At 36.3% G+C, this 19,161-nt stretch overlaps 1 protein-coding gene across 1 annotated transcript in view; it reads right to left on the reverse strand.

Moving 5' to 3' along the window:
* The window catches only part of LOC106902887 (chromosome unknown open reading frame, human C20orf194), a 72,401-nt gene that overhangs the window by 35,719 nt on the left and 17,521 nt on the right, over positions 1 to 19,161 (reverse strand). The window contains exons 4-17 of the mRNA XM_014966716.1: positions 18,523 to 18,647; positions 14,836 to 14,932; positions 13,496 to 13,602; positions 10,955 to 11,032; positions 9,579 to 9,677; positions 8,905 to 8,960; positions 7,623 to 7,758; positions 5,950 to 6,031; positions 4,900 to 4,936; positions 2,344 to 2,431; positions 1,869 to 1,945; positions 1,542 to 1,586; positions 1,037 to 1,082; positions 584 to 695 (exon numbers count right to left, since the gene is read on the reverse strand). Coding sequence (XP_014822202.1) covers positions 584 to 695; positions 1,037 to 1,082; positions 1,542 to 1,586; positions 1,869 to 1,945; positions 2,344 to 2,431; positions 4,900 to 4,936; positions 5,950 to 6,031; positions 7,623 to 7,758; positions 8,905 to 8,960; positions 9,579 to 9,677; positions 10,955 to 11,032; positions 13,496 to 13,602; positions 14,836 to 14,932; positions 18,523 to 18,647 — 1,185 coding nt within the window. The remainder of the gene's footprint in view (positions 1 to 583; positions 696 to 1,036; positions 1,083 to 1,541; positions 1,587 to 1,868; positions 1,946 to 2,343; positions 2,432 to 4,899; positions 4,937 to 5,949; positions 6,032 to 7,622; positions 7,759 to 8,904; positions 8,961 to 9,578; positions 9,678 to 10,954; positions 11,033 to 13,495; positions 13,603 to 14,835; positions 14,933 to 18,522; positions 18,648 to 19,161) is intronic.

The following is a 19,161-nucleotide window of genomic DNA, read 5'->3' on the forward strand; positions in this document are numbered from 1 at the left end:
GATACAAGAGTTCATAAATATTGTTCAGACAACCTCAATAACTATCTAACTTTGTCACATGCAAACAATCTGGAAAATATGCACTTTAAAGTTACGGAATTCACTCAGTATCCTGTATTTTAAATGCAAGAGTGTTCCAAAAACAAACTGACTAAAAATCATATCTTTTTTTAGTTTTGTTTCATCTCTTCTAAGCAAAGAGCAACTGAAATTTAAAGATAATATAAAATGTGTTACAGAAGTGATGGAAGAGAGCGGTTTCAATTTTCTCATACAACAGAAAACATGCACTGAGATTGAAGAAAATTTACGAAGGGTACTATTACACTTGAATTTTTTACACCTCAACTCTGCCATATCACAAGCCAGACATAAAACCCAAACTCCTTTCAGAGAGATTAGAGAAATCTGATACTTAGGATATTCGTTACTAGCAAGATGAAATGTTTAGGTTGTTTAATTAACCCAAAGGCTTAAAACCATAATGGTAACAGTAATAACATTCATCCAAAGCCCTTTTGCTCTTCCATCACACCACAGCTAAACGAATGACAACACTGGTGTTAAAATATAAAATAGTTACCTTTTTCTTTTACTTGTATCTGTGAGGTTAGAAAGGACTCTGAAAAGACAACAGATCCCAAGCATCCTCTTCCTGTGAGCAAGTCTGGAATGTCAAATACCATCATAGACGCCTGCAGCAATCAAACAGTTGGACAGAAAGGAAGAGAAAGCAGAACTTGAAACATTTCAACTGAAGCCCCAAAATCTGTGTGTTAAACCTCCCAAAACACTGCTTCTATATTGTGGTGGAAAGACTGAGATCGTAACTCTACATTAATGTTTTATTCCAAATTCCACTGTTATATTTCAGATCCTGAAACCAAAGATTGAGTTTTAATATGAAGTCAGTCTCATCTCTCCCCTACATTTGTATTCACATAGATAAAAATCTCAGCATGCCCCATAAAAAAAAGCCACTCAACCTCTATTTTCTAATAACATGTATAATCAGAATACTGAGCAGCTTACTTACCGTTTTAATCAAACTCAGGCTATCCTCGTTATCTAATGGAGTAATTCTAGAACAAAAGTGATAATTAAATATTTAAAAGTTAGGTCATTTTGAGTGACTTCATAGCAGCCCAATAAAAGCTATTTAATTTTAAAACAAACTCTTATTTGTGTAGGCCATTTCAGTCAATTAGACAGCATGGGGATTAAAAAAGCACAAGCTTGTGATATCAAGTTAAAAGCACAGTTTTAAAAAGAAATTCTTAATGGGCTCATGCTACTTCTACTCATTAACAGTTAATAAGATTGGTCTGCCCAGTGGTTTCAAATTTTTTCAAATGTTTTTAAGATTCCACAGAATTGCAGACATGAAAACATTAAATTTCTCACACACAAAAACACTTAGTACATCTCATATGAAATAATCAAATTCAATGTTTCCTCAGAAGTTCCAAAACAAGAAAAATAAACTTATCAGTGTATTAAAAACTAATTAATAACATGAAGTGTAAGACAGTGATACAAACCTTCCATGATTATTCACAGCCTGAATCTGAAAAGTGATTTTGGAGCTGTAGAACAGAAATAGTAATGGTGAAAAGTGTGTTTTATACTTCCTCTACATGTAAAGAATAAGCAATAATAGACTTAAAGCAAAATAACAGCTGAAGCGATTTAAAAAAAAAAAAAACCAGAAAGAAAAATGGAATAATTATAATGATTTTAGAAGTCTGAATGTGTTATGAAGTCTTAGAATTTGGCAGTCATGCAAGCTCAGTTTAAAATCAACATTTGACGTATGTTTTCCCAGAGGAAGCTAATACATCAATCAGTAAGCATTTGAAAATACATACCGCAATGCAGTTTTAAGTTGTGTTAAATGAAGGGTATCCAACATAGACATGAGCATCTGCTCTGCTACATCCTTCGCCTGAAAAAAAGGAAATTGAGAATAAAATATCTCTTCCCAGACTTCCAAATCCCAGCAACTACAGGAGCACCCATAAGGTAAACAAGAGACCATACACTAAACAATAACACAGTGATGCACCAGGCTAAAATTTGTTTTCACATATCTGATTTTCCTTACTATAAGGTTAGGAAAATTCATGAACGATTAAAAAACAACTGTAGATGGATAAGATTAGATATACTCTGAAATTTCTCTTTTTTTAAACAGCATTCAGAGACACTGGTTGGAGGCCACAGTATTAACTTCATTAACGTTATGCAATTGACCGAAACATTTATTTTTGGTTTGCATGTAATCTTATATTGCAAGCAATCCAAATCAACAATTACAGTGTACAGAATTGGTGCTTCATTTACCTTGGATTCAGTGGAAGTTTTAGCATAGCACTCAATGCCAGCAAGCACAGCCTCTACAACAGCAGTATATATTTGCGACAACAGCGTACTGAAGAGAAATACAAACACAACATTTACTAGACAGATAGAGTTTTCTTCCTTCTCTGTTTAAAGGAGCAGTTTTTCCTCTCATATCAAAACTCCCTTATACGGAAGGAGCCCTTGCTCAAATAAGCACAGAAATAGTTCTATACTTAACCTTTCAGCTTAAAAAACCAAATTAGAGCAAGTAAATTGCTCATATTACAGAATATCTTGGGGTAAAAACCTCTTGGCACAAATGTATGCTATCCCTGCTCTCAGCAGTCAAGGGAAAAAAATAATAATGTTTTATTATTGACTTTTGCTGCAGTTGTGTTGAAGATCATACCCTAAATATTCCAACAAGAAAGGAATGATAGCCCCGTGTTCCACAAAAGCAAAACTGGAAAGCAGAGTGAAACAATTTAAGAGACTGACTTGTTCTGGAGTATGTCAAGCAAAAAAGATACCGAAACAAACCAGTCACCACAACCTTTTCAGCATATCTACATCACAGCTCAGTCTGATTCCCTTCTTAAAAGGGAACTGAAAAAACCGTATACAAACAAACAAAGGTTAGGTGAAGCCACAAGCAACTTAGAGCTACTGACATGTTTATAGCTCCAGAACTACTGAAAAAACCCACCTGTGCCCAACTAAGAAACATCAGTCTCTGTCTTCCAGTAAATTGGAACAAAAAGATAAGCAGACTGACAGAACAGTCTGACTTCCCCAAACTTTAATTCCTCTCATTACTCCTCTGCAACTGCAAACGTTGAGGGAGAACAGAGGGGGGAGGAAAGAGAAGGATACAGCATTTAAGCCATATGCAAAGCATTTCTGAAGGATGGAAAAAAGCATCTGAAGCTCCCAAACATGGCCCAACATGGAAGAACCTCAAAATGCACCAATGCTTATATTTGAACTTCATCCCCAGTAGCAGTAAGAGATTTTTAAATCAAACCTTCTTACAACTTTTGGAGGTTTCTGCTATGGAATTTCATGTACTTCACACACATGCATTTAACTTATGTTTTCAGTACACACTCCTTACAGCAAATGCATGTAATTCTTCCTAACTCTAACCATTCCTATTTTCACTCAAATTCACATATCTATTTGCAAGAGAACATCACACAGTGGGCGGAGCTTTACATTAATATCCTATAGTTACCTTATTCTTCTTCCCATTTTAAAATTTTAACACTAATAATGCATACAAGAAAATGGTATTTTTTTTTTTTTAAATAAAAATACGGAGATTACTCCAGGGAACTTTAAAGTTATACAGTCAGAATAAGCAGTCCAATGTGCACTCTAAGTTGTAGTTCAGCTTCCTAAATACAGCTGAATTTGGGCTCAATAGTGTTTATTTTTCCACTTTTTATTTCATTGCAAAACGTTGACAGATATAAGAACCAGTTACAGGACTCAACTGCAAACTAATCCCAAAATCATGAGGTCATTTTTTGACAGTTTTGCTTAGAATCCCTCTAGCCATCTGTTAGAACTGTATTTAGTGCAGTGTCTTTTAGAAGCAGGACAAGAGATATTCTACAGGTTTTAGCAGAACATATATGTAACTAAGATTACCTGTCAAAGTTACCCTTACTATGAAAAAAAATTCCGCTGCTCAGTCTAGTAATTTCACTTTTATGCCTGAGAACCATACCACAATTATCAGAAGTCAACAGTACTTAGCATGAAAGGTCACCACTACCAGCTCCCTCTGACACGTCTTTATTATCTCACTAAGCTGCCACGCAGGCTTGCAAACTGCTCTTCTGCAGAAGCAAGAACAAGCTCCTAAAATTATCCTAACTAGCAAGGAGGCAAAAATCTCTAAGGAAAGGTCTGGTTTATCAGGACTGAGAGCACTACCAAAGCAGACTATCTACCATGTTCTTAAAGCTTGACAGGTATCTACAACATGCAAAGAAGTGGACATTAACATGGATAAACAAAGTGTTATTTTGTGAAAGTCAAAATATGCTGAAGCCTTGTAGCTTACTGAAAAACAACAAAGTTAACTTTTATCTACCCTTTCACACAGTGGAATTGCTTTGCAAGTTTGAGTGCTCCCTATTGGCATTTTCAGTAACCATTATAAGTCTCACACATTGTTTAGATTAATGAAACTAATCTAAAAAAAATTACTTCTATCTATGGAACATGTTCCCATTCAGTTATAGATACTTTCCCCCTCAGTGAATATGAAGTATGTTTTGAAGTGATTTGAATAAGTGTTAAGATTTTAAAAAGTTTTAACAAAATATAAGCAAAATTTACGATTATTTCCTTTCATACTTTGCCATACAACAGAAGGGATGTCTCACTAACAATTCCTAGTTTACTCGCTCTCTCACATTCACGCTATTGTAAAAAGTGTAGCTCTGCAAATGTGACCAGCCACTGCTGACTAAAAGCGGTTTTGACCTACTACCACAAGGTAGAAAGGGTGAAGAGTTAAGGAATAAAAAAAAGTTGGCAGCTTACATTTGTTCGCCTTGCTTGTGCACCTCATTGTCATTTCCTGTATTAAAAACAAAAATGTTTGTTTTAAGCCCTTTCAGAAGAGTTTACACCGAGTATAACATCTCTGCTGCATATATTACACAACATTTATCCAGTATTTTATATAACTACGGTTTGTTTGTATAATTAAAAAAGAGCAAAGCACAGGTTAACTTATATCAGTACAGACAGTACATACTACGGACAAAAATAAGACCTGCATCCCACAAAAACAGCTGCATTGTGTCAGAACAGAGATCTCTCATGCTCTGTTCTGTCTCCCAAAGTGGTCATTCCTGGATACCCAGGAAAAAACACAACTAGAGCAAACACAAGCTATAATTCCTTCCATTCTGGAAGCCCCCAACCATCTTCTCTTCAGATACTTTGAGCTGGATATGGTTTCAAGATATATAGTAACCTTAAGGAGATTGACTTTATCCACAGACTCACGCTGCCATTTTAAATGGGTAAGAATTTTTTTTTTTTTTAATTTCACAAGGCTTGGTTTTAATTTGGAAAGACAACTATTATAACACTCTATTTGACCCAAACATGATGGATAAAATCAAACAATCTTCTCTATCCTTATAAAATCCTTAATTATTTTGTTGGTTTTTTTTTAAAAAAAGCAGGCTTATTTGAAGACTATTTTGAATTCCTAGATTTTTGGGGATTGTTTTTCTATCAATATGTATAGAATACCAACTTAAATGTTTATCTAGTACTTCTAAGAGGCCTGAACACTGAGGTGCTCTCAACCTTCACACTGCATTCTAATGCAAACACAAATACACTTCTTTGAATCGTTCTTTGAGATTATCTGACAGATTTTCACACGAGAATGTAGGATGTGCAATGGAACAATGTTCCATTATGACTCGATGCACCAGCTACAGAATTATACAGTATCTACCACTGCGTGACCTAATGCTCGTAAAAGGAATCAAAAACATCTTTTAACCACTATGATTTTAAATAATCAGAGAATAACAGCCTTTAATTACTGCTTGGTATTTTCAATATACTTACCCAGGAAAGGAATATGAGTGGCTCCAAAAAAATAGGTCCTTGAACAAGCCAGTGGTCCCTTTGGAGATACACACTGTACTACCTAGTTGTCAGTATTAATGAGATACAAAGACATGTTAGTAAAAAAAAAAAAGTGCAAAAATTAACAATAAGCTAAGTTCCCCTTAAGTTTTCTAACCACTGGTGTATACTACAAGAAGTGCACAATACAGACTTAACTGGATTTTAAAAAAGCAACTTACGTTTTCAAAGGTATATTTCACTTTTGACTTGACCTGAATGGTTGAAAGGCTTTGGGAAGATGAGCTCTGACTTCCATAAGCATTAAGCATGTGTTTTCAATCTCCTATGTCAACTGCTCTTTTCGTGAAGAGGAAAGTGTGTCAGGTTCCCATAACTATGCTTGCACTTGGTCTTATTTACTACTTTCATGATACCCTATTAAAACCGTACCACCTGTACCTGTAAATAAACCACCTTTTTAAGAACAATGTCAGAATCTGAGGACAACAGATGGAGCAAGTACTGCATCAGAAATAAAATACGTACCCGCATTATGAAAGATATCAAATGGTCTTAATGGTAATGTAAGAAGGGGAGAAAAAAACAAAATTGGAAGTGTTCTTACAGAAATAGAATTAGATAGAGCAGCAAATGGAGGATGAGATTTCACCAGAATGCTAATACGATCCTTTCTCAGGCTTCTGATCAATGTAATGTGTCCAAAACACCCACATACATCCACCCCTAAGGCTATGCACAAAATGTCAGCATGACAAGATCATAAAAACCATTCCCTCAATCACACGTTCACTCCATGATGACCTGTACTCAACCACATCCATCTCCTCAACAGCACAGACTTTGGACTCGCACAACTGACAGACACTCCCAGAGCCCATGGAAGTTGGCCATCAGGGAGAACTACACGATGCAATCTGCATGCTACCTCTCCTCCTTTGCTGTGAGTTACCTTCTTGATGCACCCAGACCAGCCAGCCAGAGGATCTGAGTTCCCTGGGGTCCCTTCCCCAGTTACGTCCCCTGCGTGGTGGTGCAACAAGCCATCGACCTCATCATATGTATTAAAACTAAGCTTTTACTTGAAAATGGAAACAAGTTAATCTTACAACTTGATCTTAACATTCTTTGAACACCAGAAAGACTTTCAGCTGCATGAACTGCTCAGCTGCTGAAGCATACACTGAAATTTGGATACACATAAGAATCCTTTGTCTATTCACAGTCATTATCAAAAAAAGTGTCTCTCCACCTCTTTGTAAGAAATGGCTAAAGCAATTCCAATTAAAATCAAATCATATGCTACCATCCAGAAGATTTCCACTTTATGGCTAGGACAAATATCCTCACGAGTAACACTTCCCTCTCCCCCACCCCACAAGTGTTAAAAAAGTTGTCTTTTTAAAGGGGAAAAATATTTTAACTCATTCAGCAATCCCTGATTAAACATCTAGTATAGTTTCACTAGGAAACAGAGAGATAAAGGAAATTTGTTCCTTTATCTGGTTGATTATTAAAGTAACATGTTTTTAAATGTTAAGAATTTGGTACTTAATTCCAGAGGGTAAGCATTTTAAGGGTACAAAAAATATACAATGAAAAAGAAAATATACATTGTTTCAAAATATCAGATAACTACTTAAAAGCCTTACCATATGCTTAGCAGTGCTTCCTCCAAGGCCGGTGTTTCGAACAAGATGTCCTTCTGATGGAAAATTAAAGTTACCAGAGTTCAAGTTTTCCTTGGTAGAGTGGCTACCAAACAGAACAAAGGGCTGCCGGCTCGGGCTGAGGAAAAGAGAAGAAAAGAGGGTACTGCCACCAAGATACTTGAAGAAAACTTACAAACAACAAATTAAATCAAAGCTTTCAAGTCCGATGGACCAACTGTTGAATTTCTCACTAAAGAAGGACAAAAAAAAAAAAATTTACTACAGCTGCAGAAAGCTTTCCACTGAAAAGATCAAGTTCCAAAAGAAAAAAATACCTACTTGAATTAACAAGACTAATTTATTTCATATACAAGAACATATTTCAAGGCCATTTCCGAAATGCTATTAGAAAGGGTTGTGCTTTTTTTTTTTCCTATTTTTAAATTAATTGGCTTGAAAGCTGACTAGTTTAAAATTTACGAAACCCTGAAATGACTATAGTGGAATTAAACAAAACTATTTTGGTTTTAATTCTGGCTTTGAGCCCAAGACTCAACTCTACAGGTCAAGGTTTTCCTTTTCTTTATTTAAATGCAAACAAAATAGGATACTGGAAACAATAAAGAACTTTGAACTCCACTATTTAATTCCAAATAAAGAAGAATCTGCAGAGACATGCAAGTATCTAAGCAACCTTTATTTAGCACGAAACAGCAAAACACTTGGTTTTGCAATATATGACAAACAACCTTCCCTCTCAGTTAAAATTCTTTGCTGAAATAAAATAAAGCTGACCTGTATTGCCCAGCTTATATTAGCTAAGATTTGGGGGTTTAACCGCTCTGCTTTAAGCATTTGTCTTTTGCATGTTGTGACTCACAAAGGTATACTGCCTTCTTCAACTTTCATATTTTAATTGTTTCTCAGTATCATATAAAGAGGACCAAAATTTTAAAACCTAGCTGTCCTGTGTAATAAGTTCATGAGGTTGTTTAGACATCTGCCCATGAATAAACTAATCATATTAGAATGCACAAGGTAGATGGTTTCAAATGTAATTACATTGTATATGTAATAATTACAGCAATAAATCCCATGAAAAGCCAGTTTATCCCACCTAGAAGTGCTTTTGCATGTGGTTTTTGCATTAAATATGCAAAGGTGAGATGTGATATACTGAGACGGTCCCAAAAGGAGTTATGAACATTATGGCATCAGAGATACGGAAATAACATCAAGGTACTAGTGACACGACAATTTCATAAGGAATAATGAGTAATACCTGTTATCTGTTATATGGCTTGAAATCATTCCATGACTGAAATAACTCCTGAAAGGCTGTGAAGAAGAAAAAAGATAAATCTGATTAACAACTAAATGCACAGAAAGTATGATATATCCTCACTATCATTAAGAACAAACCTGAATTATCCTTCTCAGAGAAAACTCCTGATCCTCAAGAACTATTTCCAATCTGCATAAACAAATCCAAACACCATTAAGTCTTGCATATGTTTAAAAAGCAAGAGCCACTACCCAAAAGCACTGCACTATTTTTACCCATGCTGTATGTTGCCCTCAGTTACGTTTGAGATTTGACATGTGCAACCTCAACTTGTCAGGAAGTGCACACACTAGAGCTTCCACCAAAATGAAAGTCAATTTATCTACAAAGAGGGATCTGTTGAGCAGAAGTAAATCAACTAAGCTTAATTATCAATGAAGAAACACTCAACCGAATTACACCAGGCAGTCCTAAACTATCATACCATGGATAGGTAAGGTGAGTGGTGAACTTAAAGAAAAAAATCCAATAGTTTTCCTCTTCTCAAACATGAAAGATGAGATGGGGTAGGCAGAAAGAAAAAAAAAGTAAAAAACAAACCCAAAACGGAATACTTATTACTTTGGCATAGATGACACTAGGATTTCAAAGGAATACTGAAGCAGGCATACCTCCCCCGCCTGAGATTCTGATAGTTCCAGAATGAAGGGAATTTCAGTGTCAAAATTAGCAAAAAAGTTGGTCCACTGCTGTTCAAAAATCATTAAATCCTAGAGGAAAAACATTCAGCATTACTTAATAAAGCTAGCATTATATCAGAGAAAGGAAGTCACAGATTATACTGAATGAACCCAAATTACTTTATAACAACATAGATTACATTTCACTATACAGTATAGAATACAGCCTGCCCAATAGAACAGTAAATACAAGAAAATAAACATCTTTTAAAAGATAAGGACTTTCTGCTGGACTTTATAGGGGTTTTTTTTTGGGTGTGTGGCTTTTTGTTTGTTTGGGGTTTCTGTTTTTTTAGGAGAGAGAAGGAGCAGAGGGGAAAGGACCAGAGTCCTGCACTATCTGCTTTTAACCCAAGGAATCACACATTTTTGAGAGTACTCGTAACTCATAACCCATGTTTCCCACAAGACTTCCAAAATTAACACTTAGATTTAATTTCCTACTTTTAAATCTATATGTGGTTCTGCAATAATTTGTATCTGACATTAAGTACGCTTATGGACAAAAAACAATTGAAAATTCTAGTCTCTTCAAAATAAGATAAATAAGTCTGTTTCAGGGTTGTCTTAGCAGGTACAAGAGAAGTCCCAGACATTTATCTCACTTCCACAGGAAGGGGGAAGTGAAGTATCAGAGAGCGACTACTTAGACTGACAGCCTTGTAAACTGTATGACATTATAATGTTCATTACAGCAGTTGATTAAACAATCAAATTGGTGTGAACTACCAAAATTTTATTAGTAAGAGATACTTACTGCTGAAATTGCTACATGTTAAAAGCCTAGTTTCCTGCCAAACTAGAAACTGATATGAAATTAAAAACAAAATAATATATACTAATACTCATACATTGCTTCCTTCTCTAGCACTGAGATCAGACCACTCCTTTAAAGCAAGGAAACACTTTACCCTGGTATATTTGTATTTCACAAAGCATCGGGGCAGCCACTGTGTGTCACTGTTACCCACTCTAAGTAATTACAAAGCAAACGTGTGCAAATGGAGAATTAACGCACACAAACATACTGACTTTGTGTATTTTGTAAGTAGTCCTATGACATGAAGAACAGTTACACTATTTAGAAAAAACTTTTAGGAGAATTTCAGGCAAATTAAGAAATTCAAGGAATCCAACGTAAGTTAATGTTTTGTAGATTTGAGGAAAGAGACTCTACGAACAACAGAATGCAGAGCCCTCAGGTTAAGTCCCTAAGCACTATTAAAAACAAACTAAATCAGAACAATTTTTCTGTGGGGCTACACTAACAGACTGGTAGTTGATTCAGAATATTTCACGTGCATTACCTCAAAGAGCAAGTCCTCCAAGGAAACAGGATCCATTTTGCTGTACGTCTTCCACAAATCAACACTGACATCCATTAACTGAAAAATATTTTAAACACACTTTTGTGAAAAACACCATGAAGAATGCCACAGATTTGGGTTCAAGCTGCACTGAAACAGACTTGCAGCACACTGCCCAGGCTATCAGTCCTCCTTAACTCTGAATTCAGAAATATTTTTACACTACTGGTTACAAAAGAATTGACCAGATGCAAGTGTTCTGGACACTTCAGAGACTAAACCTCACTTGAGGAGATGAAAGTATGTGCAAAATTTTGCTTTCATCTTTTAAACAAATCCTTACATAAAGTTTTTCAAAATTGAGTCAACAGCAAAGAATAGTATCATCTGGTGCAACCAGAAGGGAAAGATCTGTTTTCTGAAACAATACAGACAAGAAGCAGATTCCAAGGTTACTCATCCTACACACGAACCAATTATCCAATTTTTGCTGTAAGCATAATGTAAATTTAGGCAAAGCTAGTTTAACTTAACAATTAGCAATGCCTTCTCCCAAGTAGTAAGATGATATGAGAACACAACTCAAAACCATATTCTTAAGGGAAACATGTATCTGAATAATTTCTGCAATTACAGGGTTCCCTACCACCCACCTAAATGAAAATGAAGCCCTGACTGGGATTTGCTTAAACCACTTCTTTACAGTTATTACAGTTACTCATACTATTAGATGGCACTAATGATTTCCCAGACATCATTTCCATTCACCTATTGGTCCAGTAAATTCTCAGGATTACAGGATCTTGAGCAACTGTGATTTCTCTAGTAAGAGTAATATTAAAGCAACTGCCCTTAAAACACTGAAAAAATATTATAAAGTTACCATCATTAGATTATTTTCAAATCTAACAGCGTAGAATGCACAGCAGAGGAATAGTCAGTTTGAGAAGCTAAAAACGCACCAAGAACATCCTCTTTTAATGACATCAGAAGTATTCATTTATAGACCATTTACAGTGATCCCAAATGTACTTCCTCCCATAGACTGGTTTTCCCTCCCCATCTGTGACATATAGCAGCTGCCTAACAGACAAATATGCATAAACAGTTATGGAAAAAGTTAAGAATGCCACTTCCCACTTGAAATCCCCTTATGACTTTAAGGAGGAAGAAAGCAAGAACTCAAGCTGGAACTGGCTGAACTGCCAAAGCTAACGAGCATACTCTTAAAATCGAGCACTGAGAATTTGCATTGCTGCTTTTTCAGTCTGCAAGGGTGCAGCAAAGACAGTATCAACACCCACAACAAAATGGGAGAGGCTCCATCTTTACGAAGTCATTGCCACACTGTGTCTGCAAACTTTCTCAAAGCCTCTGCGGATTCATGAAATGAAACAGCAGGGGTAAAGACCCAAACAAATTCCTCAATTCACAGCCAAAATCTTCATGAATATCAGGAAGGCCTATTGACTCATAGGCAGACCTCCACAAGGATGCTAACCTATTTGCACTTTGTATATATGATTTTGACAGGTTCACACAACAAGATGATTACATTACCAGCGACAAAGAAAAAAAAAATGAATAAAAGTATCAGTAGAAAAAGCACAGTTCTCAGGGAAAGGCACACTTGAACTCAAATAATAGATTTTTGAGCAAGCATGTACAGTACTGTATGTGACGAGATTTTAACAATGGTACAACTTTTCCAGTTGTCAGAAGTCAGACAAAGAACATTCTAGCCGTAAAAATGGAGGAATGACAAGAAAAATAGGACATCTGCATTTCTGTGGCAGAGGTCCAAGAAAATTAAATAAAAGAAGCTTGAAACAAGTACATAAAATACAAAGCTGTACTCTGAAGATGCTGTTAGAGTATATTTAATAAATAGGCAAATCAAATGACATAAGTTGCTCAGAGTGGAACAGCAAATCATTATTACAACTAGGAACATAATCCAAAATCTTTTTGTCTTCAGCAGGCTGCAATGACGCAATATATAATGCTGATGAGAAAAGTAGATGCATCTCTGTGTCAAAACCAATGACACAAGCAATATAGTAACTTCTATTTTTCTCAGTTCATTTCAAGGCATTTGTCACTAACCAGCTTCTCTTCCACTGCTCTTGAAAAATTATACTCATCTAGACCACTTAAAAAAGCATTTTCTGTTACTGCTAGAGGAGGCTCTAGAAGATAGGGAAAAAAGTTCTAAATCCCAACAGGGAGGACGGGACACACACTAAACAGTCATGATTTATCCAGGATAGAGTGCTGTCACTAAACAGTCATGATTTATCCAGGATAGACTGCTGTATAGCTCATGACAGTCTCTCAGCAAGACTGTGGTGTCTCCATCCTAGCACATTCAAAACCCAGCTTCATACACTCCTGAAAAACTTCATCCAGCTTAAAAGCCTGCTTGAGCAGTGAGTCAGGATTAGATAATCTCAAAAGGTACTTTCCAACTGAAATAATTCCATGATTCAATTTCTGCTTCAGAATGGAAATGGAAGAAAATTAAAAATGTTAACTACTTACTTCGTATTTCATTGTAAAGAAGCCATCACCCCCAATTCCTTCCAGTGCAAAAGCCTGCACTATTGGCCACTTTTCAACAATGAACATATCAAATATCTGTAGATGACCTGCAAAAGAAGTTTCACAGAAACATTCTCTCACAAATGCTGGCAGTTTAACTTTCTGTGAGATCCCAGGGTTTTCTCAGATTCTAACAAAGGATCTCAATTATCCTGTCTTTGCACAACTTAAAATCTGCAATTTAAAAGTGTTTTTTGTGAAGGTGGTAGCTTTTAGAAACGCCTTCCTCTGCACTCCAAATTTTGTCCATTTTTTCCTGCCATCAATCTAGCTAAAAGTATCACTTCTCCTTGTGAATTTCATTTCAAGACCATCAGCAAAACCATGCCCATTAAAATTCAAGATAATAAACAGGGAACTTTGTTTACTCCCATTTCTTCCAATATTTGGCCTTAAGTAAAATACTATCAACATCATCCCCATGAGAAATCATAATTTTAAGTTGGGCGGGGGGGCAAAGAAAACTATTCAGCCTGGTACTGATGAATAGTGAAGCTGTAATCTATCTGAAGTGTGATTATCATGCTTAAGCTACACATCTTCTTTAGATACTTCCTAACAAAGAACCGCCATCCTTCCCCCATACCCTGCCTCATTAATAATTTTTCAGGCAGTCAGAGCATCTCATCCTTTCATCAAGAGAAGCAGTGAAGAATTATGAATCAAAAAACAAACAAACAAAAAACTGAATTAGCTTGGTTTGAACTTAGGTGGTTCAAAAATAGAAAGCTATTTGCTTTTTTTTGTTTCCCTCCCACCTACTGTACAGATCAAACCCCCCATATGCTCGTGCTGCAGAGTGAAGTACATGCGCTGCGCTGCTTTGACATTATTCACTGTTGGGGATATTGCAAAGTACACTTCACTGAACAATGTAAGATTACACTGTTCAGGCTGCAAGGCTGGCTACAGATCATAACAGGAAGTCATGCAGTCCAGTTTTTTCAGTGCTAAAAAGGGAAACTTGCATAATGAAATGTTTATTCTTTCCTTACATAAAGAAGCATTTATCTGGAGCTCCCATCTGAACAGAGAACTTCTGTAGCAGTAGAACACACTTCTCTGAATGCAAATTATTTCTTTGCCTCATGCACCCTTCAGATGAAGGCTAAGGGCTTACATTTTTCAGAAAGAAGCCCAACTCAAGTAAAAAGGGGCTAAAAGGAAACTATTGACATATTAATCCGTATTTCTTACCAAAGGCAATCTTCATTCCTTTAACTGCTTGACCCGCATGCTGCAAAACACTTACACTATCAACAGAAACCAAGCTAACCTACCTTGGCAGCTGTACGGAATACCAATGCGACTGCAATCTCGAACCATATCTACAAAGCTGGAAATTTTGAATTCCTCTGCAGCTTCTTCATCTTCATACTGAAAGCAGTAATTTAAAATAAAATTTGATTAGGGATGCCTAATTTGATTGTTATTTTTGCACTAAAGAGAACATGTATTGTACTACTTTAATTCCATGGCAATTGGAACTTCACGTAATCCACTAAAGTATTACCTACAGGTTCCAGAAGTTAAAGAATCTCTTTAGCCTTTATGTTTTAGAAACCCCATCAAGGCAGGGATGTATTCAAGCCAATGGAAAATGTTCTTTAAAAAAAAAAATCAAACTTCAGAGAAAGGCTTTTAATAAGGTTATATACAAAGGCATAAATATATACTTCATTTTCAGCTTTCAGTGAAGTCTTTCAATATCATCTGCTAGATTCTGGACAATTTTTAAGCAATAAAAGATACTTTGAGAACACTAACTCATGTGCTACAAAAACTTGCTACTGAGAAAAAAAAAATTACCAGCTTAACAACACTAAACTGGGAAAGCAGACAGACAAGATATGCCTCAGGTCACAGAACAAGCAATGAGAACCGACTGCTGTCTGAGGGAAACATATGTGTAGGAAAAGAAAGAGGAAAGAAGAGCAGACACCGCCATGCGACACTATCTTGCTGTTCCACGCTAGTAGCAGGCGACAGTCGTCTGAAGCCTTCAGCAGACTGAAGGAGTGAAGAACAAGTATCATACTTATGGCTCAGGGAAGCATAAAAACTAGACTGAAGAAACAAATCACACAGAAATAATTTCTATAACAGAAAATAATCCTAAGAATGCTCTCTGATTTTTTTCTGAAAATGTACAGTTTAGCAGCAAGTCTGACACCAACAGGGTACCCACTGGTTCAAGAATCACTTGCTTTTTGGAGCAAGATCAGAAGGCAGTTGTGTTTTGTCTTTTTTTTTTTAAATGTACACTGCTCTGAACTTAATATTAGGCTAAATTACATGATTGTGAACTTTTTGTATATAGCTTTTGTAAGCTTCAGGGTACACCCAAAAAATTTATTTTAAGAACAAGTTCTTTTAAGACAAGCCCAAATTCAAGATGCAGCCCAAGTTCCTCCATGATGTGTTCTTTCTTCAATCCCAGGAAGCCAGATCAAAGTTTCAGTTCAAAGCCAAGCTCCAAACAACTGCCAGTTTCTCAAGACATGAAAAGCCATTAGAATAAGAACTTGGTTTTTGGCAGGGTGCTAAAGGCTTGCTCACTATCTGCTACTGCAGGTATAAATGCAGCCCATTCCTTAAATTGTACAGTCATGACACCCAGAAACATTATACAGGATGCATCAAATATCAGTAATTTCTCTTATTTAGCCATTTTGAAAATGGGCATTCTTTAATAATATGCTTTTTCTTCCAATAACCAGGATATTTAAATTCCTTAATGGTCTAGTTAAAGCCAACTTAAGTCTACTTAAATTGCTATGGTCTAGTTAAAGGCAATAAAAAGGAAGAAACAAAGGACAGGCTACAGGTTTTGCCAGGTTCATCAAGAGCTGCACAGAGTCAGCTACAGCATTGCTTGCCTTATTTCTAAAACTCTTGAGCTTTTTTGGTTTCATTTTTATAAAAGCAAGAAAAAGTTATTTCTATTGCTGGGGAAAAAAAAAAAAAGCTTAAAAGCCATTGCAGGCAATCCTCCTGTAAACAGGATGCACTTAAAGCCTGACACAGCACCGTTTTTTGATTTCTCTTTCAGAAGTAATCTAGGAAACTGGCAATTCTTATACATTAGGAAGTGCATTGCTCAGCTCATTCATAGGAAACAGCAATGAAGTAAACTTTGTATTTTCAGCTTCAGAAATCAAACTTTTCCATTCCTTTTCACAAATAGCAAGGCATACAGCTGACCTTTCTAGTTACACCATTATTTCAAGGCAATACTGTGTGATTAAGGTTACTGTTCATCATAAATCACATAAAAGGCCATAAGCAGATGGAGCTTAAAATTCAATAGCTGAGATTGCAGTTGTGCTAGCGACATTGCATTAAGAACTATTCATTTCTTGATTCCAAAATGTATACATTTTCACCATCGTCAGGTATGCCTCAAGATTTGTCCTTTTGGTAGGGATTTTGGCAACAGGAAAACTTTATTAAGACAGGCTTTAGGTTTTGCTACAGCATGCTTTAACTTGTAGCTCAACTGCTTACATATTAACAAGAAGTAATTATCCCCCTTTATGCAGCACTCACAGGACTGTATCTGGAACACTACATCCAGTTTTGGGACCCACAAGTAAGACAGACATTGACAAACTGGAGCAAGTTCAGCGGAGGGCCACCATAATGATCTGTGGGTTGGAGCACTTGCTCTATAAGGACAGACCCAGGCTTGTTCAGGCCGGATCCCATAACTGCCTTCCAACACCCACAAAAACATTATTGAGATGGTGAACCCAGGCTCTTCACAGTGGCCTGCAGTTGCAGGATGCATGACAAAGGGCATGATTTAAAACAAAAGCGGTCCAGATTAGATAAAAGGAAACACTTTTTCTCTATTAGCAGAGTCAGGTAATGGAGCAGATAGCCAAGAGAAGTTCTGCAGTCATCACCTTTGGACGCTTTCAACATCCAACTGCAAAAAAGCTCGAGTAACCTGATCTGATCTCATCGCTAACCCTGCCTTAAGCAGGAAGTTGGACAAGACAATCTCCAGAGGTCCCATTAACCTGATTTCTGAATTCTGTGATTTAAACTATCAACCAGCCACATAGAAACACAATCAATCTATCATAAGCCCCATCAATTTCAAGCTGGAAACTCAAGGAAACAAAAGGTTTCTCTCCCTGACCTCCCCATTCATTCTTCCACCAGTTTCACCCACTGACATTGCAGGCTCCTAACCCACTCCCTTCAGATTTCACTATAATTCTAATTTCAAAAAGGAACTACATGGAACTGACCAGGGGAGGAAGCTTCCCGTGATGGCATTTAGGAAGAAGGATTTCCAGCCTGAACTGGACTAAAAAGGTTCTTATTCTACATTTAGACAAACAGTATTTTCGTTTTTTACTCCTCTAACAATACTATGATAAACACAGGGGTTTTTAATAATACCTTGGCTTTTAAATACAAGATTAAACTTGCATCACTCACGTGGTCCAGTGAAAGTGAGACTAATAGCTCTTTAAGGGAAGAGTCGAAAATTAAAACAAAAAAAAAAAATCAAGAAACTTGCTTATGGATAAGTGGCTCACTACGTGGATCTTTTCTAATATTCTAAAACTATTGGCAAACAACACATTAAAACACTGCCTTGGTAACAAATAAAGCTATCATTGGAAATCTCAGTGTTGACTGTAGTGCTAGATTCAGATTCTGCATTTCTCACAACCCACAAGTTTTTCCTCATTAAAAGACTCATATCAAAACAATAATAATTAGCGGTAGAGGGGAGCAATTTGTCTTCATGCTCCAACAAATACAAAGTATTAAAAACATGTTCTTCATGCACACATCAGAAAAATGATTAATGCCCATATATACATGAAAATCACTCCCCTGCTGAGTATGAAAAAGAAAAAAAGACCTCTGGAAGGAATGTTAAAAAAAAGTTCCACTTTGAATATCAGTTCATTAGTAATTCTTATCTGCATTCGTTTTCCACTTACCTCATTTTCAGTTAGACAGTGAAAATGCAAGTTCTTCCAGTGTGCCACATAGGGCAAAAGATGATTATAATTCACAGGGTTACAGTACAGATGGACACTGTCAGCTTTTACTAATATGATTATATCTGCAAGAAGCAGAACAAATATTATTCCAGCATTGAGACTCCATACACAGATTAATTATATGGGCACAAAAAAAGCCCTCATAGAAACTGAACAGAAAACACTTTTCCTGTAAGGTACCTCATTAAAAGAAAATTGTTTAACTATTTGAATACACAATCACTCCTCACTTCTTTTTAAAAAAAAGAGAAAGAAACAGTTGGCAAGTCATATACAGTTCCAAGTACGACAGTACTTCTTACTGTTCCAAACAATTGTGGGTTTATTCTGAAGTCTTGCACAGAACTTGCATCAGCCAGTCCTTTGAAAAGCCAAGAGTGTCAGTGATGAGTCCTTACAGAGCCCTTGCAAAAATGTAAACTATAGTTGCTCTTGCCTGATATTACGTCAGAAGGTTGCTCCAACAGAAAACCAGCACTACAGCCCATGGGGTAGATATTCAAAGTTTCATGCAAATAAGGGAATCTATGCTCATGGTGATTGGCCACCATTCAAATATTAAGCAAGTGAGTTAAT

Source organism: Calidris pugnax, unplaced genomic scaffold (assembly GCF_001431845.1).
Source record: "Calidris pugnax isolate Ruff unplaced genomic scaffold, ASM143184v1 scaffold14, whole genome shotgun sequence".
Lineage (NCBI taxonomy): Eukaryota > Metazoa > Chordata > Aves > Charadriiformes > Scolopacidae > Calidris > Calidris pugnax.